Genomic DNA, 27,770 nt, shown 5'->3' on the forward strand with positions numbered 1-27,770 from the left:
GTCTTATTAGTCACATTCAGGATCTTTTTGTTGTGGCACATGGACTCTCTAGCGTGACACTTGGGCTCAGGAGCACGTGGGCTCAGTAGTTGCCATGTGCAGGCTTAGCTGCTCTGCAGGGTGTAGGAATCTTAGTTCCCTGACCAGGGATCAAACCTTCATCCTCTGCATTGCAGGATGAATTCTTTACCACTGGACCACCAGGGAAATCCCTAGATCTTATTTTTTAAGTTTATTCATCTATTCTATGTCTTTTGATTGGAGAATTTAATCCATTTACATTTAAAGTAATTATGATAGGTAAAAACTTATGACAAACCTAGACAGTGTGTTAAAAAGCAAAGACATCACTTTGCCGACAAAGGTCCATAAAATCAAGGCTATGGTCTTTCCAGGAGTCACATATGGTTGTCAGAGCTAGACCATAAAAAAGATGAGAGTGCCAAAGAATTTATGCTATTGAACTGTGCTGCTTGCTCTTGAAAGAGCAAGGAGATCAAACCAGTCAATCTTAAAGGCAATCAACCCTGAATACTCTTTGGAGGGACTACACTGAAGCTGAAGCTCCTATACTTTGATCACCTGATGCGAACAGCCAACTCATTGCAAAAGACCTTGATGCTGGGAAAGATTGAAGGCAGAAGGAGAAGAGGGTGACAGAGGATGAGATGGCTAGATGGCATCACCGATGCAATGAACTTGGGCAAAGTCTGGGAGATGGTGAGGGACAGGGAAGCCTGGCAGTTCATGGGGTCTCAAAGTGTCGGACACAACTGGGTGACTGAACAACAAGAAGAACTTACTATTGACATTCTGTGAATTGTTCTCTGACTGTTTTGTACATACTTTATTCCTCGCTTCCTCTCTTGCTGCCTTCCTTTGTGGTTTGGTGACTTGTAACAGCATGCTTTGACTCCTTTATCTTAATATTTTGTGTATCTACTACTGGCTTTTCTTTTGTGGTTATCATGAGGCTTACATAAAATACCTTATTATTCTTATTTTCAGCTGATAACTTAGCTTTAAAACATTAAGAAACTTTACACTTTTACTTTTCTCCCCTCACATTTAATCAGTGATAAAATTTGCATCTTTTAAATATTGTGTATCCAATAACAAATTGAAGTAATTATGGTTATTTTGAATATGTTTGTTTTTTAACATTTAAGGGGAGTTGTGGTGAATTACGTATAACCATTACAGTATCAGAGAATCTGACTTTGTGTATTTACCATCACTAGTATTGCATATTCACGTTTCCATGATGTTAATTAGTATCCTTTCATTTTAAGTTGAAGAATGCCTTGTAGCATGTCTTATAAGGCAGATATAGTGATGATGGACTCCCTTGGCTTTTGTTTGTTTGGGAATGTGTATTTCTTCTTCATTTCTGAAGGACAACTTTGTCAGGTACTATTCTTGATTCACGGTTTTTTTGGACTCCATGATTAGGTATGAAATTAAAGGACGCTTGCTCCTTAGAAGAAAAGCTATGACAAAGCTAGACAGCATATTAAAAAGCAGAGACATCACTTTGCCAACAAAAGTCCATAGCATCAAAGTTATGGTTTTTCCGGTAGTCATGTATGGATGTGAGAGCTGGACTGTAAAGAAGGCTGAGCACCAAAGAAGTGATGCTTTTGAATTGTGGTGCTGGAGAAGATTTTTAAGAGACCCTTGGACTTCAAGGAGATCCAACCAATCGATTCTAAAGGAAATCAACCCTGAATATTCATTGGAAGGATTGGTGCTGAATCTGAAACTCTGATACTGTGGCCATCTGGTGTGAAGAGCTGAGTCATTGGAAAAGACTCTGATGGTGGAAAAGACTGAAGGTAAAAGGAGAAGGCAGTGGCAGAGGGTGAGATGGTTGGATGACATCACTGACTTAATGGACATGAATCTGGGCAAACTCCAGGAGATAGTGGAGGACAGAGGAACCTGGTATGCTGCAGTCCATGAGGTCACAATGAGTCAGACACAACCTAGCGACTGAACAACAACGACAGCAATTAGGTAAGGCTACAAGATGGGCTCTGCCATAGCTCCTGGTTGGATAGAGTTTCAGGCTATGCTGCCAGCCTGATGGTGCCACTGGCTGGACTCCATAGTTAAAAGAGGCCACAGACAGGGTTATACTGCCAGCTGTTCCCTGCTGTGGGGATGATTTCTTGCCAAGCTCTCTGGCTGAGGGGGCTCCAGCAGTTTCTTGCAGTTGGGTGGGGGTCAAAACTGCTCCACATTCAGAGTGTGGCTCTCTAGGTGCCCTCACTGGGTGGGGCCACAAATTTTGTTCCATGACTAGAGTAGACTCACTGGTTAGGCTCCCTGCATGGGCGAGATCACAGGCTGTATTTGGCAACTGAACAGGGCTCTGTTGCTGGGCAGGGCTGTGGAGAGGGCTCTGTGGGCAGGTGGCATCATAGGCTTGTTTCTGGGCTACTTGGATTACCTAGTCAGACTTTCTGAATGACCAAAACTGGAAGCTACACTCAGCAGATGGGTGAGGTTACAAGTACACTTTGCCACCTGGGCCGGGTGGTAGAACCTGCTGTTTGGGACCCAAATCAAGCAGAACTGCCAACCGAGCTCTCTGACCAGATGGGACCACTGGCTTTAGCTCTGCAGAAGGGCAGAGCCTCTAGCTAGGATCTTTATTTAGGCCCCACAGCAAGCAGGAATATGATTTACCAAGACCCGAGTATTGCTTTCCATAAACCCCAATCATGTTAGGTTTATAATAGTCATGCAGTAGCCATGAACCTCTGGTGGTTCAGAGGGTAAAGTGTCTGCCTGCAATGCGGGAGACCTGGGTTTCATTCCCGGGTCAGGAAGATCCCCTGGAGAAGGAAATGGCAACCCACTCCAGTACTCTTGCCTAGAAAATTCCATAAACGGAGGAGCTCCTTAGGCTACAGTCCATGAGTCACACACGACTGAACAACTTTGACAGGAGCTATGAACCATGTAGCTTTTGCAGATGTCAGAAGACCAAACCAATCTTAAAGGAAATCAGTCCTGAATATTTATTGGAAGGACTGATGCTGAAGCTGAAGCTTCAATACTTTGGCCACCTGATGCGAAGAGCCGACTCTTTGGAAAAGACCCTGATGCAGGGAAAGATTGAGGGCAGGAGAAGAAGGGGGCAACAGACAATGAGATGGCTGGATGGCATCACCAACTCAATGGACATGTGTTTCAGCAAACTCCAGGAGATAGTGAAGGAGAGGGAAGCCAGGTGTGCTGCAGTCCAAGGGGTTGCAAAGTCAGACACGACTGAATGATTGCACGACATAACCCCTACATCCTTAAGTTTTTCCATGTGGCATTAATCTATGTTATCTTTTCATTTCTCAGGAATGAATATTCCTTCCAACTTTCTATTTTACCATGAGAAACTTTAGTTTCAGAACTTTCTACTTGGCCGAGCGCCGAAGAATTGATGCTTTTGAACTGTGGTGTTGGAGAAGACTCTTGAGAGTCCTTTGGACTGCAAGGAGATCCAACCAGTCCATTCTGAAGGAGATCAGCCCTGGGATTTCTTGGGAAGGAATGATGCTAAAACTGAAACTCCAGTACTTTGGCCACCTCATGTGAAGGAAAAGACTCTGATGCTGGGAGGGATTGGGGGCAAGAGGAGAAGGGGATGACAGAGGATGAGATGGCTGGATGGCATCACTGACTCGATGGACATGAGTCTCGGTGAACTCCGGGAGTTGGTGTTGGACAGGGAGGCCTGGCGTGCTGTGATTCATGGGGTTGCAAAGAGTCGGACACGACTGAGCGACTGATCTGATCTGATCTGATCTGAAGATATCATTGTTATTTCATAGATAAGAACTATGGGTTAAAGAACCAGTTAAGCAACTACTGTGGCTGTCTTGATTATACATTTAGGAACTTGGGTAATGACTGCCCAGTGACCCCCTGGATTGAGTGGACTCACTGTTAGATGGACATTACCTTACGTCATACACTCCACTCTAACAGGGACCATGACAGGGCTTTGGGCCCCCAGGTTCCAGCATCAACTCAGATCTTATATCAACAAATTTCCTGCCTGATTCCATTTTTTAAAATGCTGAAGAAAGTTCCAGGACAAACAAGACACAAGGTCTTCAAAACCGTGGCGTTTCAGTCCTGACATGCTGCAGGCCAAGGCTGGACATCCTAATCTTCTTTACCTGACCCATTTCTTAGGGCTGACCTAGATGTTGCCTGAGGCTCTCCTTCATTACTCAAGTCTGAAGAGTCACCACCGCTCATCCCTGCAGAAAGAAATAAAAGTCCTTTAAATCTCAGTCTGTGTCCTAGGACCAATACAGCATGGAATTCTTTAACAGCAAATTTGGGAAAGGGAAGCTTGTGTAAGAGGGTTAAGGATAATTCTCCCACCAGGCCCCCCGCCCCCCGCTCCGTGGCTCCATCTGATCTGGTGGTCAAGGTTGCTCCAGGAACCACCCCCAAGGCTGAGAGTGGCCAGGACTTTGCTATGGAAGGCACTCCCTTTGGTCACTAGCTTTTACCCTTTCCTCTTGTCTGCACAGATTAACATTCCTGCTTTCACTCTGTTTCTTATCCAGAGGGACCGTGGAAGCAACAAGCTCAACATCAGAGCCTCCATCAGCTGGGCCCTCAATGAGCACCCCTCCAACGTGGGAACCACTTTATCCTTTTATGTGAGTGAAGAATAAACTTGTATTGCACTTACGACACTGAACTTCTAGAGGCCTACCTGTTACATCAATTAGCTCAGCTCATCTAATTTAAAATGAATAATATGAATTATTGAAAACACCTAGAAACATATCATTTTATTTTCAAGGGTATAGCCAAAAACCTAAATGAAGCTTTTGTAGCCAAAAAAGGTATTTGTTACATCAAGAATTTTTAATTGTTCTTACATCTTTTCCTATTGCTTCTCCTGCGGATCGATGTGTTTCTGATATCTGTAGGATCTAGGAAGCAAAGGAAAATAAAATCAGTAATCTGTAACTAAAAGAGTGGTAAATCTTGTGATTACTCACATTGTAGACAGGACATGGGCTATAAAGATGCAATGATGGTCATTTCTGTTTCTCCCCATCTAAAGGAAAGTGATCACTACCAAATGGAGTGAAGATCCCTTATCCTTTAGCCCTGATTGCAAAATCAAAGAAGTTTTGAAAACCAACATTTTTTGTTCCATAGGCTTGCAGCTAACTAATTTGCCAATGAATCTGGACTTCAGCTGCCAGGAGTCCAATAAAATATCACAATTGATGTGAATTCACACAATTTGTTACAGGAACACTAATATGGTATATTTAATCATGGGATTCTGTACTGGGGTGTTTTGTAACATATAGGGTGTACACCACATTGTCCTTCTAAAATAGTAAAACATTGCTATTTTATATCTGGCTGTAAAGATTTTGTTTTAATGTTTAATTTTTTTGGAGTCTAGTTGCTTTACAATGTTGTGTTAAAGATTTTGAATAAAGGATTGCAAATGTTTGCTAAGAGTCCAAGTTGTTGGTTTTGCATCTTCTGGTAACGTTCTCTGTGTGATGTGTAAAAGATCCTTAAATGTTTATATGCTGGAGTCTCCTCAACTGGGAAATGAGGGAACCAGTTTTCTGAGCTACCTTTTATAATAGGTTGTTATAAACATAAAAGGATATTTTATTGGAGAAAATATTTTCAAATATTATATAGACCAATGCCATGTTGGCGGGGGGGGGCGGTCATCTGCCAAAAGCTATAAATGAAATTTGATGGTAATAACCAGAAGCTTTTGCTTCTGTCAATACTTGGGGAGTATGGCCAGAAGCTTCTGAGTTTTGAATAGACAAGTAATGAATCAAGCAAAGGCAGGCTACTTCACTTTGCTCTCTGCAAACAGCAGGTAGGCAGAGGCAGAAATCACTGTATAACCGAATACTTTGTGGGGGAATACATCTGAGAGCATGCAGTAAAATGACCATGCCATTCAACTAGAGCCATTTTGTTCATCTGAATTTATAATGGTTTCTTTGCAATTCTCAGAATAGTCACAGGAGTAAATGCAGAGGATGGGCTCTGAAGGGCCACTGAACTATTGGCTGCGGAGTGTGCTCAGAGTAAATTGCACTAGAAAACTCCTGATGTCTGGAGTCCAGGGATGGCAGTCCTTACCCTTATCAGGATCACTTCTCAGAGCTGAGCTCTGTGTTCCCCAGGGCGCCTCGTCCTCGCTGGACTCTAAAGACTCTTCACTCCTTATCACTACAGAATGGAGAAAATGTCCCTTGAAGTTCTCAGTGTGTGACAAAGGTACCAATATAGGAAACAACCTGGGAAGCTCTGAAAACCAACGCCTAGAATGTACCTCGATCAGACCATCATGATCTGTCTTTTATATTCATATGATCTGTAGGCCTGTATTTTATTCCTTTACATTGCCTGCACCTGAGAAAACTTTACTCCCAGGGGGCTTCACTGCTTTGTATTGGCCCTTTATCATCATCTTCTTCTTCTTTTAAATATTTAGCTGTGCTAGGTCTTCATTCAGAGAAGGTGATGGCACCCCACTCTAGTACTCTTGCCTGGAAAATCCCATGGACAGAGGAGCCTGGTAGGCGGCAGTCCATGGGGTCGCTGAGAGTCGGACACGACTGAGCAACTTCACTTTCACTTTTCACTTTCATGCATTGGAGAAGGAAATGGCAACCCACTCCAGTGTTCTTGCCTGGAGAATCCCAGGGACAGGGGAGCCTGGTGGGCTGCCGTCTATGGGGTTGTACAAAGTTGGACACGACTGAAGAGACTTAGTAGCAGCTTAGCAGCAGCAGGTCTTCATTGCAGCTTGCAGAATCTTTAGGTGAGGTTTGCGAACTCTTAGCTGTGGCGTGTGGGATCTAGCTCCCTGACCAGGGATTGAACCCAGTCCCCCTGCATTGGGGCCATGGAGTCTTAGCCACCGGACCATAAGGGAAATCCCAGCCCTCAACTTCTTTCACCACAGTCTTTCTTTTTTCCCGGCCCATTATAGATTTGTTGTTGCTGTTTTGGTATCTATGTCTGTATTTATTTTTAGTGTTGCTTCTCTCCCAGGGCAGTCTTGAAGAGACCAAGTCTGGTCTTGAAGAAGGTGGATCTCCCACTTGGCTATTCCAGCCAGACTACTTAAACAGACTCCTTTCCCCTCCGCACCCACCCCCCTCCCACCATCTAAAACTCCTTGCAATGTTTACTTGACAAGAAATAAAAATTCTATGGTTTTTGAGTCCTTGACTTCTTCAGGTTTATTTCAGTAACTAGCCTAACTGATGAATACAAAAGCTAAATATGAACCATCTTAAATTAGAGTAAGTTTATATTTTACTTTGAAGGGTATAGCAAAGAATTAGAATGGGTCATTTAACACTGCTTCTTTACAACAGTGGTGAGATTTTATTTGCTCTTACCTCTTTGCCAAACCCTTTTTCTGGATGTGGTTGTTTTTCTGAAGTTCCTGGGCTCTATCTTAATCGGGGTATTTTGGCTTCCCAGGTGGCTCAGTGGTAAAGTATCCGCCTGCCAAGGAGGACACTCGGGTTCGATCTCTTGGTCAGGAAGATCCCCTGGAGGAGGAAATGGCAATCCACTCCAATATTCTAGCCTGGGAAATCCCATGGACAGAGGAGCCTGCCAGGCTTCAATCCATCGGGTCTCAAAGAGTCAGACACGACTTAGTAACTGAACAACACGGTCTCTATCAAGTAAGAGGAAGAAACAGTTATCTGTTCCCCAAAGTCTTATAATTTCTATGAAAACTTGCAAGGCAGATGGGCTTCCAATGGTAACAATGTTTTTTGTTTTGTTTTTTAATTAGGTGTTAGTTGCTTACAATGTTGTGATAGTTTCTGCTGTACAGGGAAGTGAATCAGCTATATGTATATGCACATCCTCTTCTTGAACCTCCCTCCTGCCCCCCACCATCCCACCGCTCTAGGTCACCAGGAAGCACTGAGCTGAGTTCCCTGTGCTATACAGCAGCTTCCCACTAGCTGTCTAGTTCACATGCAGCAGGGTGTCCATGCAGCTCTCCTGCAGATTCCTGCAGCCCTGGTCTTGCTCTCCCCATTCCTTACCAGCCGCTCTTCTTGGTGTTGGTGTGGAGGGTTCTGGGAACTCGTCTCCATCACTGGATTCTGCAGAGTCCTCACTGCTGATCACTGCACAGAGGAACAAACCCCCTTAGGATCTCAGGGTGGAGCCCACGCAGTAGGAAACCCCAGAATGAGAGCACCGGGGAGACCTAGAAGCTAAGTTAATTCAAGGCACGTGGTCTGTGCTTGAATGTGGGTGAGCTGCAGGTTGCTCCCGGTCCTGCATGAAAGATGATGACGCTCACACGCAGAGGGCGGCTCCGCCCATCCTGCCCGCACTCCCCTCCCCCACCCTCCTGCTACCCCTCACCCCCACCCTAGCTCTGACCCTCTACTCCATTCTACCTCTTTCTTTCATTCTCATTCTACCTCTTCACTTTCCTCCTGGCTTTGCCCATTTCCCCTACTTACACCTCTCTTTCTGGGAACTGTATCTCTTTATGCCTCCCTCTGTCATTTTTTTTCTTTTCCATCTCCTCTCATGAATATCTTGGCTCTCTGATCTTTCCCTTTTCTTTATCTTCTACCCCCCTACTTTCCTCTCTTACTTTGGAAATAGTCTCCTGGTCATCAATACTTATAACCCACCATCTTCTGATATTTTTCTGGTCCCTGAGGAACCTCTTCCGCTAAACTCACAGCACAGGGTGCTGGTTCTCTGCCCTTCCTTCCTCTGCCCAAGGCCACCTGGACTGGCTGGCTTGACCCTGATGCCCCAGCCTCTTGCCTTGTTCCCTTGATCCCTGCTCCACATTCTTTCTGTCAGCCTTACCTATTATGTCAGACACCTGGTCAGTCCTTGTTTGGGCTTGCAGTTGAACTTCTGAGTTAAAAAATGGCTTTTCCTTCTTTATATCCTCTAGATGGACAGAACAGGAATTGATCTGTAGTCCATGGTTGGATGGCTTTGCTCCTGGATCAAATTTTAATGAATGAAGAATTTTGATTTGTCTCCCCCAAAAGGAGTGAGCACCATTCACTAGCATTAAGAAGTCTTCTCCCTGTAATTGCACTGCTGGGGGTGGGGGGATCCAACCCACCCTTCTCCTTCCTGCTGCTCACTCTGTCCCTTCCTGTGTGTGTGCGTGTGTGTGTGTTTTAAAACCTTATTTCAACATATTTATACTTACAGAAATATACTCATATCGCTTAATAGAATGCAATTTAACTTGGCCTATGCCATCTGAACCAAAAAACTTGGTACATGGTTTGCTTAAAAAAGAAAGAAAACAAATTTGCAATCTGGTTTATTTTTATCAATTACAAATGTATATAAAAGATCCTCTATCGAATGCTGCTAAAACAAAAAGCATGAACCTGACAAATTAAACTTTACTTTGTCTCTGAAAAATAGCACATATTGAACTGAAAAAGTTTATAAAATTGGTGCAACAAAACATTGTTGTAATGTTTCAAGGCCAGTTCACAAAGTTCAATAACTGATGGACGTTGACAAGGGTGAGGTGATCCTCTGTGTACATATGAAAATATAAAAGCTATCTGATCTAGTTAATATTACAGATAGATCCCAAATCTACTCAAACCAAGATTCAGATAATGTCTTAAATCTGAATAAACACTATCAGTCCAGTTCATCTGCTGAGATCAAAAAGGAAAGTCTATACAGTAGCTGTTTTTCTGATTTGTGCAAAAAAAGAAAATGAAGTTTCTTCCCCCAGCTTTTCAATCTAGAGCTGAAACTACAAGAAAGGTATTCCTTCTATTGTCTACATTCCTGGGATGACATGGGATGACTCAAGCTTAAATCTGAACTAGCACTCATATACAAAAGAGTCCCTGAAGTTTAAGACCACTTTGAAAGTGACTTTAGACTTTAGAAGTGACTCTAGAGGAACAAAGGAAGGGACAGGGAATCCACAAAACCTCTTCCCCAAACTGATTCCGTGTTTTCCTTTGTTCCTCCCTCAGCTCTGGGCTTTTGGCGTTTGTCTTTCCTTTCCTGGGGAGAATCTTATTTTTATCTGAGGGGTTACAGGGCCATTTGGATCACTGAGAACACCTTATCTTTCTCAGTGGTGTTAGGAACAGCCCCTGTGCCTCCATTCTGATGACTGCCTCCTCAAACCAGCAGTGTCTCCCTTTCTCTCCTTCCTCTATGCTTGGTCCACATTGCTCTTTACTCATCCTCTCTCTGTGGAGCTCTCTTTGGGTGCTTCCTCCATTTCCCCCCTATTTTTTTGGTATTCATTTTTCTTTGTATTTTTATTTATGCATGCTCTTTTCTCTACATTTTAAGTCAGTGTCCCACAGGACCCAGCAGCGTCTAGAGTTGAGGCAAAGAAGGTGCCTAGAATGAGATGGTCCTCACATCTCATAAGAAAGGGTCTCCCTGCCTCATCCAAGGCCTGGCCCTGCTGTCCTCTACCTAGCTGCTCAGCTTATCCACTCTCTATTATACTTCCTACCTTTCGCTTCTTAATTATTGACACGACTGGTGTATGTCTCTTCTATACCAATTTTGTCTTTCTACGTTTTCTTCATCTCAAGCATTCTAATCATCACCAAAGGCTTCACCTGTGCCATTGTCCAAAACACCAAGTCCCTCCATTTGCCTGTTCCCCTCCACACTTGTCAAGCCCAGTCAGTCGGTCTTACCTGCTGGTTCAGACTCTTGGGCACATTGTTCATTTGCTTGTTGGCTTTCTAGAGCACCATTTTGGTCACTGGTTCTATCTTTCATCTTCGCATTCATCTGCTCTGTTTCACTGAGGTGATCCGAGAGTCCATTTTCACGCGGGGTCATACCTAAATCATGTTTTGATTCATCAAAATTTTTTTTTTCCTCTCACATCCATCAGCATCCAACAGGAAGATATAAACCACTCTAAGCTTTTAAAGCAGAGGGAATTTAATCCAGGGATTGGTTACACAGCTGATGGAAGAGGACAGAAGACCAAGGGGAAGAATGTGACAACATAAAGAAAAGTCAACAGGAAGCTACGGGAGGGATAGAGGATGAGATCACGGGCTGAGGTCGCTGGGCAGGCAGAGGCTGGACCATGATTTGCCTGCTTCGTGGAAGGTGCAGTCAAGGCTGAGCTGCGGCTGGAGGCAGTGATGGAGAAACATCCGGCTCCTCCCTTACTCCCACTCTCCTGCCAGGGTCTCCATGCTAGGAACCCAGCAGGGAGTCAGCAGCAAGGGGAGCTGACAAACAAGTCTGCAGGGGCCAGTGGCCAGAGACAGAGGGCCGAGCAGAGCAGGGGAGGGGAAGGACTGAATCCCCCGGCAAACCACCCAGGACCAGCACACACGCCCTTCCTCCATGGCAACCATCTCTGGTCCTCACTGATTCCATCAACCCCTCCCACTCTGTCCCTTCCAGCCTCAATAATGTATGAACACATAGACATATTTTTCAGTGCAATTTTTTTCATTTAGTGCTACTTTTGTAAACAAATTAATTAATGTAAAACGTGATTTAAAATTATTTCCCAAAGTTTTAATATAGACTGTGGGCCCTGGTGCCTATTCTGTGCCACATCCTCAGGATTGGGAGCCTCCGCTTGGGGTGAGGGGGATGTGAGACACAGCTCTCCTCTCATCTGGGTATGTCAGCCCTTCTTCTTGGGTAAGACTCTTGGACAGCTGCACTAGTAGATGAACAGCTAAGAGTATGGATTCATGCATGTTGTGTTTTTTTATATTCTTAAATGTTAACTTTTTGAATAAATGTCACTTTATAATAAATGTATAACTTTTTAATAAATGTATAACTATGTTTTCAGTAATCACTTGAAAAGTTTTTTTTTTCCTTTATAAAAATGTAATAATAACTTAGAACATCCCTCCTTAAATAATCTATCCCAACTGGAAGCTATATAATAAGGACTTTCCACGGTGTGAGAAGTTCCCTGAGACTCTTCTACATTACTAATTTTCAAAGGAAACTCATGGAAGAAAGACATGAAATTTATTATAGGCTAGTGTGCTCTGTGGGTGGGGAGACTGTGCCTTTCAATTTATTTTTCTGGGTCAGGAGTAGGTGTTGCTTTTTTCACTGGAATGGTCACTGTAATGGTTAAAAGCTTGGACTCTGCACCAGACCCAAACAATGATGCTGATTAAATGTAGTAATAATAGCAAATGCATAGACACACTGACGCAGCCTCAGGCAAGCTTGTGAGCGCTTTATATGACAGAACTTGCTTAAAATCCTCACCCTCTGAAGTAGCTACTATTACCATGTCCATTTTACAGACAGTGAAACTGAGGAACAATGAATGACCACTACCCCAACATCTCGAAGCAGAATCTGAAGCCAGGCCACGGGCCCCTGAATTCCTGCTGTGACGTTGCACACAGCAGCACTCAATTCTGATTCTCAGCTGGGTTAACTTGTACAAATAACCAAACTCTCTAAGCTGATTCTTTCTTGTCTGAAAAATGAGGATGTTATATACCTCATTTTGGGATTTTTGAGGTGGTTAAATAAACTATTGTCTGTATCACTATTTGGAATATTGTGACTGATCTGAAAAACTGAAATCATTATGGTTAATGTCTTAAACTGATATTAATCTTATTAATTTAGTATCATTATTAAGAGTGTTATGGATTAATGGAGGTCAAGTGTTGTAAATAGTGGTTACTGGTTGTAAAAATACCAAAACATGTTTCTTGGAGGCCTGTCTGGTGTTTGGAGGGCAGCTCCTGGTCTCTGTCCCAGGTATGATGGGAGAGGGTTTGTATGGGGGTCATGTGGTGTCCATGGTCCATGTGAGGGACTAGCAGAGGAAGAACCCTTCCCCCCGAGGATCACCCATCACCTGCTTCTCCCTCCCACCTTCTGCCCGCCACCCCCCCACCCCCAACCCCGTCACTCTGGTTGTAGCACTGGCCTCTGCTGGATGTGACATCAAAGTACTGAGGTCGCTGCCAGACCAAGCAGGACAGAGCAGAACACTGCGAAGCCAGACGACTAGGCCAAATGTCCAGGCCCAGAGCCTTCAGGGATTGGCAACAAGTGTGTTTAAGGAGTGGAAGGAGTGACCCTCCCAGGCAACTCAGAGAACTAAGACTCTGTTGTCTAAATCCTTGGAGAAAATGCAGATGCAAAGACTGACAATTCTGTGCAGTCAGTAACACAAAGAAGCAAGCTTCATAGCACATCCCCAAATGGGATATGACACCAAAAGATCACACAACAGTTTCCAGGAACAGACCATCATGAGACAAGGGAACTGCCTGTGAAGAGGAGGTCGGGCTGGAATGACCACCAGTTCCTAGGGGGCAGAAAGGAAAAGTTTATTTCAGAAACTGGAGTATTAGCTATGCTATTTTCCCTTATCCCTTTTTAGTCTTGATAAAGATGAAGTTGAAGATTGGTGGCTCAGACAGTAAAGTGTCTGCCTGCAATGCAGGAGGCCTGGGTTCAATCCCTGGGTCAGGAAGATCCCCTGGAGAAGGAAATGGCAACCCACTCCAGTAGTCTTGCCTAGAAAATTCCATGGACTGAGGAGCCTGGTAGGCTACAGTCTATGGGGTCGCAAAGAGTCTGACATGACTGAGTGACTTCACTTTCTTTCTTTTTCTTTCTTCTACAGATGTCTAGATGGAGACCATCTGGACCATCTGGGAAATTCCAACTAACAGGTGTGTCAGATCCTAGAGACTGGGATCAGCTTCACCTCTGGTTGAAAGTGCCTCAGACAGGCCATCTCCTCATGCGACCTCCACCAGCCATTCAGTGACTAGCAATGGTTTATCTTGACTCCTACAGCCAGAGTGAACCTGCCTTGGTCCCCAGAGCTATCCATGACTAGTGACGTTCCTGCACAGTCCTGGAGTCTCTTCCCCACCCTCTGTTCCTCCACTCCCTCCCTGTACAGGATCTGTTTAATCTATTCTGTTGGCCTCCCCATGAGGATTCAACGTCTGATTCTCCTCCACTTTCCCCAGCACTTGTTTTCTTTTTTTCTGTATCTTTCCGTCTTTATGTATTTCCCTATCTCCCAGGTGGTACTAGTGGTAAAAAAATAAAAAAACAAAAAAACCCACTGGCCAGTGCAGGAGACATGAGACTTGGGTTCAATCCTTGGATTGAGAAGATGCCCTGGGGTAGGAAGTAGCTACCTTCTTATTCTCCCCTTTCTCTCAAACACCCACATCTCCTCTTCCACATCTCTACCACTCCCTTACCTCTGAATCTATATGACTGCCTTTTTCCTTGAATATTCTGCTCTTGAACAACCTCCCCCACATTTAAATCAATCCTTTCTTCTGCCATCATGAAGGGCCTTCTCTTTCACATTGACCTTGGGCCCATAGTGCTTAGCCCATCACACCTTCACATTGATCTTCTATAGGATTCTTTCTAAATCACAGTGACTTCCAGGCAGTCCTTCTGTTTAAATATGGCTAATGACACCCTGGGTTCCTCTTTCTTTGTCTTGGTATTTGGGGCAACAGCCTTTTGTTACAGCCAGTCCTCGAGGACTCAGCCTCTGGTTAGATGTTCATACAAACACCCTTCCCTGCCTTCTCCGTGGTCCCTCAACATTTCTTCCCTGATTCCCAACCTTTGCTCAGGACTCGGACCTCCACCTCCCCTTCTCCTTTTCCTCTTTGCGCTTGGTCTCAATCACCTTGCTCAAGGCTCAGTTGGATGGCAGGCCTCTTTTGTCCATTACTTTCTTCATAATTAATTTTCTCTTGGATCACTGAAGAGAGGGAGAGAGAAGACAATTAGAGATCTCCACTAGAGACCAGGAACATCATCTCAGAATTGCACATTTAGAAATTTCCAGCTCTTGGGTCACTCAGAGATTAGTGGATCCCAACCTTCATGATAAAGTTCCCCCATTATCCTTGGACAGAAAAGAGAAACCCGAGCAAGGGAGCAGTTATGTTCTCTGCACAGAAATGAGCCACTTGAATGTAAGGATAAAAGAGTCATGGGAACATCCTGAGGCTGTCGGTCATGTATTATAAACGTCACACCGTGAGGATGACACATGTTTACATAACTAAGGGAAGTGAAATGTGTGTATTGAACTGTTCAAACTGTAAGAAAGAAACAGATTTCCTCTGGAGAAGGGCTAGGATCCTAGAGAGATCTGTGTGTATAAAAGAGAAAGCCCCAAAGCTTTAAAGATGGTGCTAGATAAGAGGAAAGTTGGGTTCATTGGGTCCTGGGGGAGGAGTGGATTGCAAAGAGACAAACCAGTAGATACGGGAGGAACTCTAGACACCTCCTTGGGGGTGCCCCAGATCCCAGGACACAAGAAGGACACTCTGAAGCTGCAAGCAGGGAATGCCTATTACAGCGCTGCAGGAAGTCCCCATGACTCCTGGACCAGGGACCCATGAGACTGCTAACAAGAACGCGACGCCAGCCCAGAGCCCCTGCATGTAGAAAGTGAAAGGTGAAAAGTGAAAGTGAAGTCGCTCAGTCGTGTCTGACTCTTTGCGACCCCATGGACTGCAGCCCACCAGGTTTCTCAGTCCATGGGATTTTCTAGGCAAGAATACTGGAGTGGGTTGCCATTTCCTCCTCCAGGAGATCTTCTCGTCCCAGGGATTGAACCTGGGTTTCCTGCATTGTAGGCGGATGCTTTTACTGTCTGAGCCAGATGACCTGGCAAATGTTGGAAGAAGGAAGTAAACCAGGGATCCTAGAGGGTAGGTCTCTGCTGTGAATCCAGGGAAGGGATGGTAAGCCTGGGCTGCCCCAGGGCTAATGGCAGGGGCTCCTCCTGGGGCAATGCCTGTAGTATCTCTTTACTGTCAAATTGCTTACCTTTAGATTTAAGACCTTTCAAGATCTTTTTTTCAAACACGTCCCTCTGGAGTCAGCTCCCCCAGTCTGCTTCTCACTCTGAGTGACACCACTTGACTGTGTCCTTTTCCAGAAACTCTAGAACCCCTCTCACTCTGTGCCTGTTCCCATAGCACCCTCTCTCCTAGGTTCAGAGAGTCATTTTTCCTGTGAAATCTCCATCACTCTTGGGAAGTCTTAGTTGAGACCAAATTTTTCGTGTGAAGTCAAAACAAAAAAATCTTGGCAGGACACCTTCCTTACATAGTACCAGGTATAAGCAGTGCTTTCTCAGGAAAAAGTGGTGAACCAAAGCTTTAGTTTTGTGTAGCATCAAAAATAGACTGCAGAGCAGTAGGTTTTATGGTATTTAAGCAACGTTTTGTTTTACTCCTTTGTGGAGCAAGTTAAATAAAACCATTTCTCCTGAAGGGCAAATTTGATCTTGAGTTAACAGTCAGTTAATTACTTTGAAAATCTGATGAAGGTGAACTCTTGTCTGTGTTACTAGGCCAATCCTGGGTTTAAGGTTAAAAAAATGACACGTGAGTGGTAAATTGTGTGTAGACTGGATGGGACTCTCTATGGACTATTCTTGGGTCTTCCTTCAGAGCGGTGACTCTTGTCTCTCATGGGGTCCCTGAAAGTTATAACTACAGAGTTGTTGAATTTTTGATGCCCATAGACATGGTGCTGCTACTCCAGGATGGATCCTGCACCCACAGCTAAGCTTAAACTGGGTAGTAGTCAACTGTGTGGACTGCTGTGTAGACCACGGCTGGCCTTTCATTTGTCTTTCTATCTAAATCGGATGGCACTGTGGCTCTGGTCCTCCTGTGAGTCTAAGTGCCTAGTTAAGCAGGCTTCCAGGTGGGTGTTGTACCATAGCCATTATAACATGAGCCCTGAGAAGACTTAGGGTATGCGTGTTTTTTTACCTGATATATCCCCACTGCTCAGCACTAATTATGACACGTGATGGGAGCTTATTATATACTTGTTGATCAAAATTGACCTTGAACATCAAAAGGTAGATAATAAGATAATTACCTTTTTCGAAGCTTTTATAAATGTTATTTAAATCAGGATATTCCTGCATGTTGACCTCACTGAACACAGCTTCCAGAAGCGACGGGTTAAACGTCTTCTCCAGCTCACTGAGAACTTTGTACACCACTCTTGATACAGGGACCAGGTTTCTACAAGAATCTTGACAGTCCTTAAAAACATTGAATGGGAAAAATAGAAATACAGACTTGCACATTACAAGAGAGCCCTAGAAAGAGATTTCAAGTTAATGTATTCCAATTTCCATAAATAGGTATCTTTTCACATAGAAGTTTAGAATTTCTGTATATTTGTATGGCTACTAAGCAAAACAATAAATCCTCTCTTCTTAAAACTATCCATTTGTGAATCTGATCTCCTCATCCTAACTTACATTAGATGTAAGAAGGCACAATTCTGAAGATTAAAAGTGGGTTCAAAGTTAATGAATATGTAGCTAAGACCCTGGTCAACTCTTTGAGGAATAGACTTGGCAGGTGACAAGCCACTATTCTGTTGACTGGACAACTCCTGCCCCTTCACCAATCCTGACTTGGCCTGGAAGAGCTCAAGGAAGCCAGGGGACAGTGCTCCATTTTGTGAACTTGGCCACAGTTTGAAAGCATATCTGTAGGTCAAACTGAGACTTGCATCTCTGTAACTCCAGAAACACCTATTGCTAAAATTAACTCAAATTCCAAGACTCAAGAATACCAGAAAAAAAGAAAACTGAAAACTGTTGGAGAAAGAAAATCCTGCATCTACTCCCAAATTTGCTCTCACACGACACTGTCTCAGTGGGTTTTAATGTTTTCAGATCTAACTATTTAAATTGATATTCATTGAAAAGAAATGCTCTGTCAATTATGATTTTTATCAAATCAATAAATTAAATTTATTCATCAGTTCATTGACATTAATTTAATTTATGCTGTATTGTGTGCATTCCTACAAGGTAGTAAATATCTGCAAAGAACACCCACTTCAGATCCAGCCTGTCTCCAATGTTATTCACCCTGACTCCTGTGTTCACTACGAGTACCACCCCTTCAGTTAGAGACAGGACTGCCTTCAGTGATGCCTGTTTCTGCTCTCTCTTCCCTTTCTGCCTTTTAGGATCACTTGCATCACTACTTGGAAATGTCCCCCTCTCACTGGAGACTCTTCAGATGGCTAGTCATACCCTGATATTTGGGTCCAGGATGTGAAAGTTAACCTAGTTTCAGACCAGTTTACCAGATTATGATGTGATAAACTTCACTTACTTCATACATTTTACTGGTGATGAGTTCGTTGTCATGGAGGCCTTCAAAGAAAGGAAATGTCTTTTTTATCGCATTTGAAATCTGCACCTTGTGTCTTTTGAAGTGCCTGAATACAGTCTCAAAGAGCCTGTTGTCTATGTTCTGATCTTCTAAGGACATCCTAGGGAGGAAGGATACCATGTGAAAACAGTCATCCAGATTATGAGATGCTTATGGAAGCTGTAAGATTTTGCATATAAAGGACAGGTTGCAAAGAACAAACACATGTAAGATACTCATCCTGAGTAGAGACCAGTTATATATATATCACTTACCTGGTACACTATTTTAATAAATTTTTAAAAAAAAATTGTAACAAAACCCAAATAGAGTAAACAAAAAAGTGAAAAACAATGAAATAAAAATTTAACCTTGAAAATGTTTCTTTATTAACTAAGAGAAAATAAACCACAGAAAGATAAAAAATAGTATCTCCCCTCTGCATAGAGCTATTAAGAGAAACACCATCCTACAGATGGCCAACTGGCCCATGAAAGGCTGCTCAACATCGCTAATTATTAGAGAAATGGGGAACACATGTATACCTGTGGTGGATTCATTTTGATATTTGGCAAAACTAATACAATATTGTAAAGTTAAAAAAAAAAAACTATAATGAGGTACCTCCTTACACTGGTCAGGGTGGCCACTGTTAAAAATGTCTACAAATAGCAAATGCTGAAGAAGGTGTGGAGGAAAGGTAAACCTTCTGCACTGTTGGTGGAAATGTAAGTTGGTGCAACCACTATGGAAAACAACATGGAGCTTCTTTAAAAAACTAAAAACAGAGTTGTCACGTGATCTGGCAATCCCACTCCTGGTCATACCCAGACATAACCACAGCTCAAAAAGATACATGCAGCCCATGTTCACAGCAGTACTATTCACAACAGCCACGGTGTGGACAAATCCTAGACGTCCATCGACAGAGGGATAAAGAAGATGTGGTACTTATGGAATGGATGGAATACTACTTAGTCATGAAAAGAGTGACAATAGCATTTGCAGCAGCGTGGATAGACCTGGAGATTATCATATTCAATGAAGTAAGTCAGAAAGAGAAAGACAAACATCATATGATATCTAAAATATCATGTAAAATCTAAAATACGGCATAAATGAACTTATTTACAAAACAGAAGCAGACTCACAGACATAGAGAGCAGACTTGCAGTGGCCAAGGGGAAGGAGGGGTGAGGGAACGATTGATTGAGAGTTTTGGATTAGCAGATGCAAACAGTTACATATAGGATGGATAAACAAGAAGGTCCTACTGTATAGCACATGGAACTGTATTCAATATCCTGTGATAAATCATAGTAGAAAAGAATACGAAAAACAATATATGTATGTATAACTGAATCATGACCACAACATTGTAAATAAACTATACTTCAATTAACATGCTTTTTAAATTAAAAAAAAGAAATTTCATCCTATGTTAGAAACTGGTTCATAAATGATAAGATGTTTTCATAATAATATAATAAGGTATAAACTGGGAATTTCACAAGAATATCAATCATTTCTCCTGGGACTTCTACTATGTGCTAATATAAATTTCTCTGTGCTATTGCAATATGAAGTGAATGTTTTTAGACATCTCAATTTTAAAAATAGCAGTTCTTTCCTAGCAGTTCTTTCCTTCAAAACTTAATTTTAAACCTGAGTCTATAATTTGGTTCTTAGTTGTTATATAGGTCTGATATTTATGTTTAATCAACATTTCACATTTTTAAATGTTATGAAGACCCATTTTAAATGTTAGCTTTCTTAGTCAAATCAAAAGAGAATTATTGTCACTTACTAGTACCCAAAATCATCAGGGAAAAGTAATGTCACATTACTGTGTTGAGTTTTTCAAGAAAAAATTTCTACTTAAAGATCTCAGATTGAAGAGAAACACTTATCTTCTCTTTTATTAAGCCCCCACTAAAATTTTAATAAAGGGGTTGGATTCACAATGACAAGGAGAATGGCAGGAGGCAATGAGCAGATGAGAGATTTCTACCAAAATCTGTAAGATGAAAAGTGGCCAGAGGATTGCTAATCACTGTTTAAGGTGGAGTATGCTCCCAGAGGTCAGGAAAGCAGCCAGTATGTCCTGCAGAACCCTGGTGGGGCAGTAGAGATCCCAAGGGAGACATGGTGTGGAAAGCTGATGTGTTATTTGAAAAATGAGGAAGAGAACAGCACACCCTATACCCCTCAGCTTGCATCCTGAGCACTTATACCCAGACAGCCTCTCAGAGGGAAGCAGCACTGTCCTTTCTGTCCCCATATGTTAATTTTATCTGTTACCTGACTTAATATACATGAAAATAATACATCACATGTGCTTTGTGTCTGACTTCTGCTCGTCATCCATATTGTTGGATGAATAGAAGTTTGTTTCTCTTATTGTTGAGGATATTTTATTGTGTGGATCTAGCACAATCTGTTCATTCACTTTCCTTCCGAAAGACATTTTGAGTTGATTCCAGTCTGGAACTAGAATGAATAAAACTGCTGTTCTTGTACAGATCTTTTGGTAGCAAGTTGTTTTCATTTCTTTTGGGTCAATGATTAGAAATGAAATTGTTGAGTCATTGTATAAGAGTATGTTTAATCATTAAAAGAAAACTACCAAACTGTTTTTAAACTTCTGTTATAAATGGCCTTTCTAATTTAGCCATCCTAGTATGTGTGATGTGGTATCTCATTTTAGTATTAACTTCTATTTAAAATGACTAATAATGTTATGCACATATTCATATGGTTAGCAATTCATTGGCAATTTATACATCTTCCTTTGTGGAGTGGCAAAGCCTTTGGCCCATTATCCATTTATATTACTGGGTGTCTTCCACTTACTCATGCATAGGAATTTGTTATATGTTATGGGTAGAAGTGTTTCAGCTGATCTACGTATTGTGAACATTTTCTCCCAAGTCTGTGGCTTGAATTTCATTCTCTTAACCATGTCTTCTGATGCAGAGAACGTTTTAATTTTTATGATCCAGTCTATCAGTGTGTGTGTGTGTGTGTGTGGTTAGTGACTTACATGTACTATCTAGGAAATCTCTGCCTACCCCAAGTTAATAAAAATTCAGAAAGCAATTTATAGTATAAGCATGGGTCTTGTTCTGGATTTTTCTATTCTAGACTGTTTCTAGATTTCTATTCTATATCATTGACCTATATGCGGATCAAGAAGCAACAGTTAGAATTGGACATGGAACAATGGATTGGTTCCAAATTGGGAAAGGAGTACATCCAGGCTGTGTATTGTCACCCTGATTATTTAACTTATATGCAGAATACATCATGTGAAATCCTGGGCTGGATGAAGCACAAGCTGGAATTGAGGATTCGGGGAGAAAAATCAATAACTTCAGATATGCAGATGACACCACCCTTATGGCAGAAAACGAAGAGGAACTAAAGAGCCTCTTGATGAGGGTGAAAGAGGAGAGTGAAAAAGCTGGCTTAAAACTCGACATTGAAAAAACAAAGATCATGGCATCTGGTCCCATCACTTCACGGCAAATAGATGGGGAAACATGGAAACAGTGGCAGATTTTATGTTTTGGGGGCTCCAAAATCACTGCAAATGGTGACTGCAGCCATGAAATTAAAAGATGCTTGCTCCTTGGAAGAAAAACTATGATCAACGTAGACAGCAAATTAAAAAGCAGAGACATTACTTTGCAGATAAAAGTCTGTACAGTCAAAGCTATGATTTTTCCAGTAGTCATATATAGATGTGAGAGTTGGAGCATCAAGAAGGCTGAGCACTGAAGAAATGATGCTTTTGAACTGTGGTGTTGGAGAAGACTCTCGAGTCCCTTGGCCTGCAAGGAGATCAAACCAGTCAATCCTAAAGGAAATCAGTACTAAATATTCATTGGAAGGACTCACGGTGAAGGTCTAATACTTTGGCCACCTGATGCAAAGAGCTGACTCACAGGAAAATACTCTGATGCTGGGAAAGACTGAAGGCAAAAGAAGAAGGGGGCAGTAGAGAATGAGATGGTTAGATAGCATTACCGACTCAATTGACATGATGAATTTGAGCAAACTGGAAGACAGTGAAGGATAGAGGAGCCTGGCATGCTGAAACCCCTGGGGTCACAAAGAATTGGATACCACTTAGCGACAGAACAATAGTTATAAAATAGGTAACTCCTGAGGATATAAGCTACAGCAGCATAGTGACTACAGATGACAATACTGTACTGCATATTTGAAAGTTGCTAGGAGAGTAGACGGAGAAGGCAATGGCATCCCACTCCAGTACTCTTGCCTGGAAAATCCCATGGATGGAGGAGCCTGGTAGGCCACCGTCCATGGGGTCGCTGGGAGTCGGGCACGACTGAAGCGACTTAGCAGCAGCAGCAGGAGAGTAGAACTTAAAAGTTCCCATCACAATAAAAAATTTTGTGACTAAGCATAGTGATGAATGTTAACAGACTTATTGTGATAATTATTTTGCAATATATACAAATGTATACAAAATATTCAGTCTTTACGTTGTACACCTGGAACTAATATAATAATATATGTCAATTTTACTTCAACTGAAAATGAAGTTAAAGATCTTGAGAGGGGAAGATTAGATTATTTCGGATTATTTAGATGAGCCCAAAATATTCACAGGAATCTTTATAAGGATAAGAAGAAGGCAGAAAAGTTAGTCAGAAGAAGATTTGGTGATGCTATGTTGCTGGATTTGAAGATGGAAGAAGGGGCTCTGAGCCAATGAATGCAGGGAGCCTCTAGAAGCTAAAAAAGGCAAGAAAAAGAGTCCCTTCTAGAGTCTAAGGTAGAGTCACATAATTATAAAGGTGAAAAATCTCTAATATTCTTAACATTAAAGTGAATAAAAATGAAAAATACTTAAAAGCATATACAATATAGTCTTTTATTAAAAATGAGAGCACAAATTATATATTTAGGAAAATGAATTATATATGTAAATGCATAGAAGATCTTAAAGTTATACCCACAACTCTAAAAGGATTGGGGTTGAAAGCTTCAATAACTGTTCTCTGTATCTATGTGTTTGTTTTTGTTTGATTTGGTTTGTTCATTTATTTTTTTTTTCATTTCTTTTATATCCCACATATGAATGAAATCATATGGTATTTGTGTTTCTCCATCTGACCTGTTTCACTTGGCATAATATGCTCAAAGTCCATCCATGTTGTCATGGCTGGCAAAGTTTCATCCTTTCATGACTGAATAGTATTCCATTGTATATGTATGCTACGTCTTTATGCATTTATTTATTAATGAGAACTTTGTTTCATATCTTGACTGTTGTAAATAATGCTTCAGTGAACATATGAAGTGGTTAATATTACTTTTAAAATGTATTTTTTAATTCTTCAGATAAATAAGTACAATTGGAATAGCTGGATCATATGATAATTCAATTCTTAATTTTTTAAGGAGTCTTAATACTGTTTTCCACAGTGACTGCACCAGTTCATATTCCTATCAACAGTATAGTGTTCCCTTTTATCTACATCCTCTCTACTCTTGTTATTTCTTGCCTTTTCAATAATAGTCATTCTAACAGGTGTGAGTCGACATCTCATTGTAGTTTTAATTTGCATCTCCCCAACGATTAGTGATTTTGAACACTTATTTTTTTTGTATGTCTGTTGGCGATCTTTATGCCCCCTTTGGAAAAAATGTCTATTTAGTTCTGTCCAATTTCTAATCAGGTTGTTTGTTTTTGTTGTATGATTGTATGAGTTCTTTATGCATTTCACCCCTTATTAGATATATGATTTGCAAATATTTTCTCTGTTTGACAGATTCATTTTCATTTTGTCGATGGCTTCCCTTGCTGTGCAGAAACTTTTTAGTTTGATATAGCTCCATTTGTTTATTTTTGCTTTTGTTTCCCTTGCCTGAGGGAACATATCCAGAAAGGTAATGCTAAAACCAATGTCAAAAAGTGTACTGCCTCTTTTGGCCTAGAAGTTGTGTGCTTTCTGGTCTTGCATTCAACTCTTTGACCCACTTTGGTTTTTGTGTATGGTGTGAGATAGTGGGATTTATTCCAGGAATGCAAGAATGGTTCAATATCCACAAATCAATCAAAGTGATACATCATATTAACAAAATGAGAGACAAAAAATCATATGATTATCTGAATAGACACAGAAAAGCATTTGAGAAGACAACACCCATTTATGACAAAAATTCTCAATAAAATGTGTATAAAAGGAATGTTCCTCAACATAATAAAGGCTGTGCATGTCAAACCCACAGCTAATATCATATTCAAAAGTGAAAAACTGAAAGCTAGCCCTCTAAGATTAGGAACAAGACAAGGATGCCTCCTCTTGCTGCTCTTATTCAACATAGTACTGGAAACCATAGCTAGATTGATTAAGTAAGAAAAAGAAACAAAAGTCCTCCAAATTGGAAAGGAAGAAGTAAAACCATCACTATTTGCATATGACATAGTTTTATATATAGAAAACCCTAAAGACATCACCAAAAAATGACTGGAAATAAGCAAATACAGTAGAGTTGCAGGGCATAAAATCAATATACAAAAGTCTGTTGTATTTCTGTACACTAACAATGAGCTAGTAGAAAGAGAAATTAAGAAAACAATCCCATTTGTATCCAACAAAAACAGCAAAATACCTGGGAATAAAGGTAGCAAAAGAGATAGAAGACCTGTACACTGAAAACTATAAGACATTGCTGAAAGTGAAGACAGACAGATATTTTGTGTTTGATTACCTAAGGCAATCCACAGATTTCAGTGCAATCCCTATCAAAATCCCAGTCACATTTTTTATAGAAATAGAACAAAAATCCTAAAATCTACGTGGAACCACAGAAGATCCAGAAGAGTCAAAGTAATCCTGAGAAAAACAGCAAAGCTGGAGATATTACAAGCCCTGATTTCAAAGTTATTGCAAAGCCATATTAATCAAAACAGCAGAAAAACAGACACATATACCAATGGCATAGAATTGAGAAGCCAGAAATAAACCCACACATATATGGACAGTTAAGACTATGCCAAAGCCTTTGACTGTGTGGATCACAATAAACTGTGGAAAATTCTGAAAGAGATGGGCATGCCAGACCACCTGACCTGCCTCTTGAGAAACCTGTATGCAGGTCAGGAAGCAACAGTTAGAACTGGACATGGAACAACAGACTGGTTCCAAATAGGAAAAGGAGTACATCAAGGCTGTATATTGTCACCCTGCTTATTTAACTTATATGCAGAGTACATCATGAGAAATGCTGGGCTGGATGAAGCACAAGCTGGAATCAAGATTGCCGGGAGAAATATCAATAACCTCAGATATGCAGGTGACACCACCCTTATGGCAGAAAGTGAAGAGGAACTCAAAAGCCTCTTGATGAAAGTAAAAGAGGAGAGTGAAAAAGTTAGCTTAAAGCTCAACATTCAGAAAACGAAGATCGTGGCATCCGGTCCCATCACTTCATGGGAAATAGATGACGAAACAGTGGAAACAGTGTCAGACTTAATTTTTCTGGGCTGCAAAATCACTGCAGATGGTGATTGCAGCCATGAAATTAAAAGACACTTACTCCTTGGAAGGAAAGTTATGACCAACCTAGGTAGCATATTAAAAAACAGAGATATTACTTTGCCAACAAAGGTCTGTCTAGTCAAGGCTATGATTTTTCCAGTGGTCATGGATGGATGTGAGAGTTGGACTGTGAAGAAAGCTGAGTGACGAAGAATTGATGCTTTTGAACTGTGGTGTTGGAGAAGACTCTTGAGAGTCCCTTGGACTGCAAGGAGATCCAACCAGTCCATCCTAAAGGAGATCAGTCCTGAATATTCATTGGAAGGACTAATGTTGAAGCTGAAACTCCAATAGTTTGGCCACCTCATGAGAAGAGTTGACTCATTGGAAAAGACTCTGATGCTGGGAGGGATTGGGGACAGGAGGAGAAGGGGACAACAGAGGATGAGATGGCTGGATGGCATCACCGACTCGATGGACATGAGTTTGGGTAAACTCCAAGAGTTGGTGATGGATGGGGAGCCCTGGCGTGCTGCGATTCATGGGGTCACAAAGAGTCGGACTTGACTGAGCGACTGAACTGAACTGAACTTGCAATAAAGGATCAAAGAAGATACAGTGGAGAAAGTATAGCTGCTATAATAAATAGTGTTGGGAAAACTGGACAGACACATGCAAAAGAATGTGTCTTGAATGAGACTTCTCCCCTCTATATTCTTATCATATTGTTTGAAACTTTATGAATCAGAATGTACAATGTATTTCTTTTGTATTAAAAGAACAGAAAATTAAATAGATGAAGCAATGCTATTTCTGAACTGATTACTAAAAATAGGATTTTCCTTGTAGAGGAAACCTAGTCCAGAACAGAATATCAAAGCAAAAATAAAAACACTCAGCCTAGGCTAGCCTTGTGCAGTCTTGCGTCTTTCTCTTCCTTTTACTTTCTTTGCTCAAGATTGCTGGAGGACGATCCCAAGCCCCCAGCCAGAGGTGGAAATAGCATCAGAGCTGACGGAGACCCCATCCACCGGACAGGCATGGGACCACACCACCCAGGGCTTCAAAATAAGTCAGGGGTTTACCTGAATTTCGTGTTTTCTAAACTACCTTCTTTGAAATGACTTATGTCAAGGTAGAGGTGACCTGAGAGAAACAAGAGTGCTACAGGGTCACAGGAAAATAAAATCTTCCTGCAAAGGCTCATACAGGACAAAGGTGCCTTCAGGCAGACGGGCCAGCGGAGCAGTAGTTGCAAAACAAGCAGTCATGTGTGTTGTGGCAGCAGGACTCAACCAGCAGGCGCCCTGCTGCAGTTTGAAATCCCATCTCCTCGTCACACATTCCTGTCCACCCTTATATGGCAAGTGAAGGTTCCCCTACACCAGGTGGAAAGCAAAGGTTCAGTGCAGAGTCCAAAGACAGCACTGAACAGCACCGGGCCACAGGGAAAGGCGGAAGGAAGTGGGAGAAAGACTGACCTGGTGCTGAGCTCTCTGCCCTCTCCAGCCATTTTCCCGCCCAGCCTGGCCTGGGCCTGAGCTTGACCTCCGATTCTTCCAGTCTCCCCAGCCTGGGTTCTGAGAGGCCGCCGGAGCCCTGAGCCCCGAGCAGGAAGTCAGCTCTGGGTCTCATCCAGGGCTGGCGGCTCCGCCCTTGGAGGGGAAAAGAGAAGTGAAAGTACTTGCCAGTGAGCTGTGCTTGGCAGACACCGGCTCCCTCCCTCCACCCGCAGCTCCCTGGTATTTCCAGCCATCAACACACGTGGTCCCAGGGATGCAAGACAAGGAGTGACACGCGGGGCCGGAGGGCAGAGGGAGGGGCAGGGTCAGCCCCCAGGGGTCCACCTGAATGTGCAAAGACAGCAATGATATCTGTGTGACCCCAACTGTCTGCAGGCTTCTGCCTTCTCAGGGCGGCTCAGAGTTTAGTATGGGGTCAAGGGCAAACTCAGGTGTGCCCCTTCCCCTTTGCTGAGATGGTTGTCAGGGGAAGAGGGAAAGACAGAGAC

General features: G+C 42.1%; 1 protein-coding gene across 6 annotated transcripts; it reads right to left on the minus strand.

Moving 5' to 3' along the window:
• Positions 1-1,046: 1,046 nt before the first annotated feature.
• Positions 1,047-27,407, minus strand: LOC147377708 (nuclear autoantigen Sp-100-like). 6 transcript variants are annotated; one of them, XR_015140586.1, is made up of 12 exons: positions 27,241-27,407; positions 18,204-18,363; positions 16,942-17,110; positions 14,720-14,794; positions 13,298-13,357; positions 10,728-10,877; positions 8,884-9,024; positions 8,094-8,177; positions 7,428-7,536; positions 6,157-6,246; positions 4,905-4,958; positions 1,047-4,268 (listed from the first exon to the last, which is right to left on the minus strand). XR_015140586.1 is itself a non-coding variant. In XM_086336263.1 (12 exons), exons 1-12 carry the CDS (start codon positions 27,270-27,272, stop codon positions 4,171-4,173), a joined length of 1,269 nt encoding a protein of 422 aa, XP_086192389.1. In that variant the 5' UTR covers positions 27,273-27,407; the 3' UTR covers positions 1,047-4,170. The 6 variants fall into 6 exon arrangements, 3 of the variants coding, with proteins under 3 accessions (XP_086192389.1, XP_086192397.1, XP_086192403.1); XM_086336263.1 differs by having other exon boundaries at positions 7,428-7,583; XR_015140603.1 differs by lacking the exon at positions 13,298-13,357.
• Positions 27,408-27,770: the final 363 nt, after the last annotated feature.

Source organism: Bos grunniens, chromosome 2, assembly GCF_055505025.1.
Source record: "Bos grunniens cultivar Pamir isolate PY7600 chromosome 2, Bosgru_T2T1.0, whole genome shotgun sequence".
NCBI lineage: Eukaryota > Metazoa > Chordata > Mammalia > Artiodactyla > Bovidae > Bos > Bos grunniens.

What these genes read in the sequence shown, in the direction of transcription:
- LOC147377708 (XM_086336263.1), bottom strand. Translation starts at nt 27,272, where the DNA reads ATGGCTGGAGAGGGCAGAGAGCTCAGCACCAG. An exon ending in TCACCAGTAAAATGTATGAA is followed by an intron (nt 17,111 to 18,203) that starts GTAAGTGAAGTT and finishes AATGTTTTTAAG; the next exon opens with GACTGTCAAGATTCTTGTAG. An exon ending in AGTTCCCTTGTCTCATGATG is followed by an intron (nt 10,878 to 13,297) that starts GTCTGTTCCTGG and finishes AACATGATTTAG; the next exon opens with GTATGACCCCGCGTGAAAAT.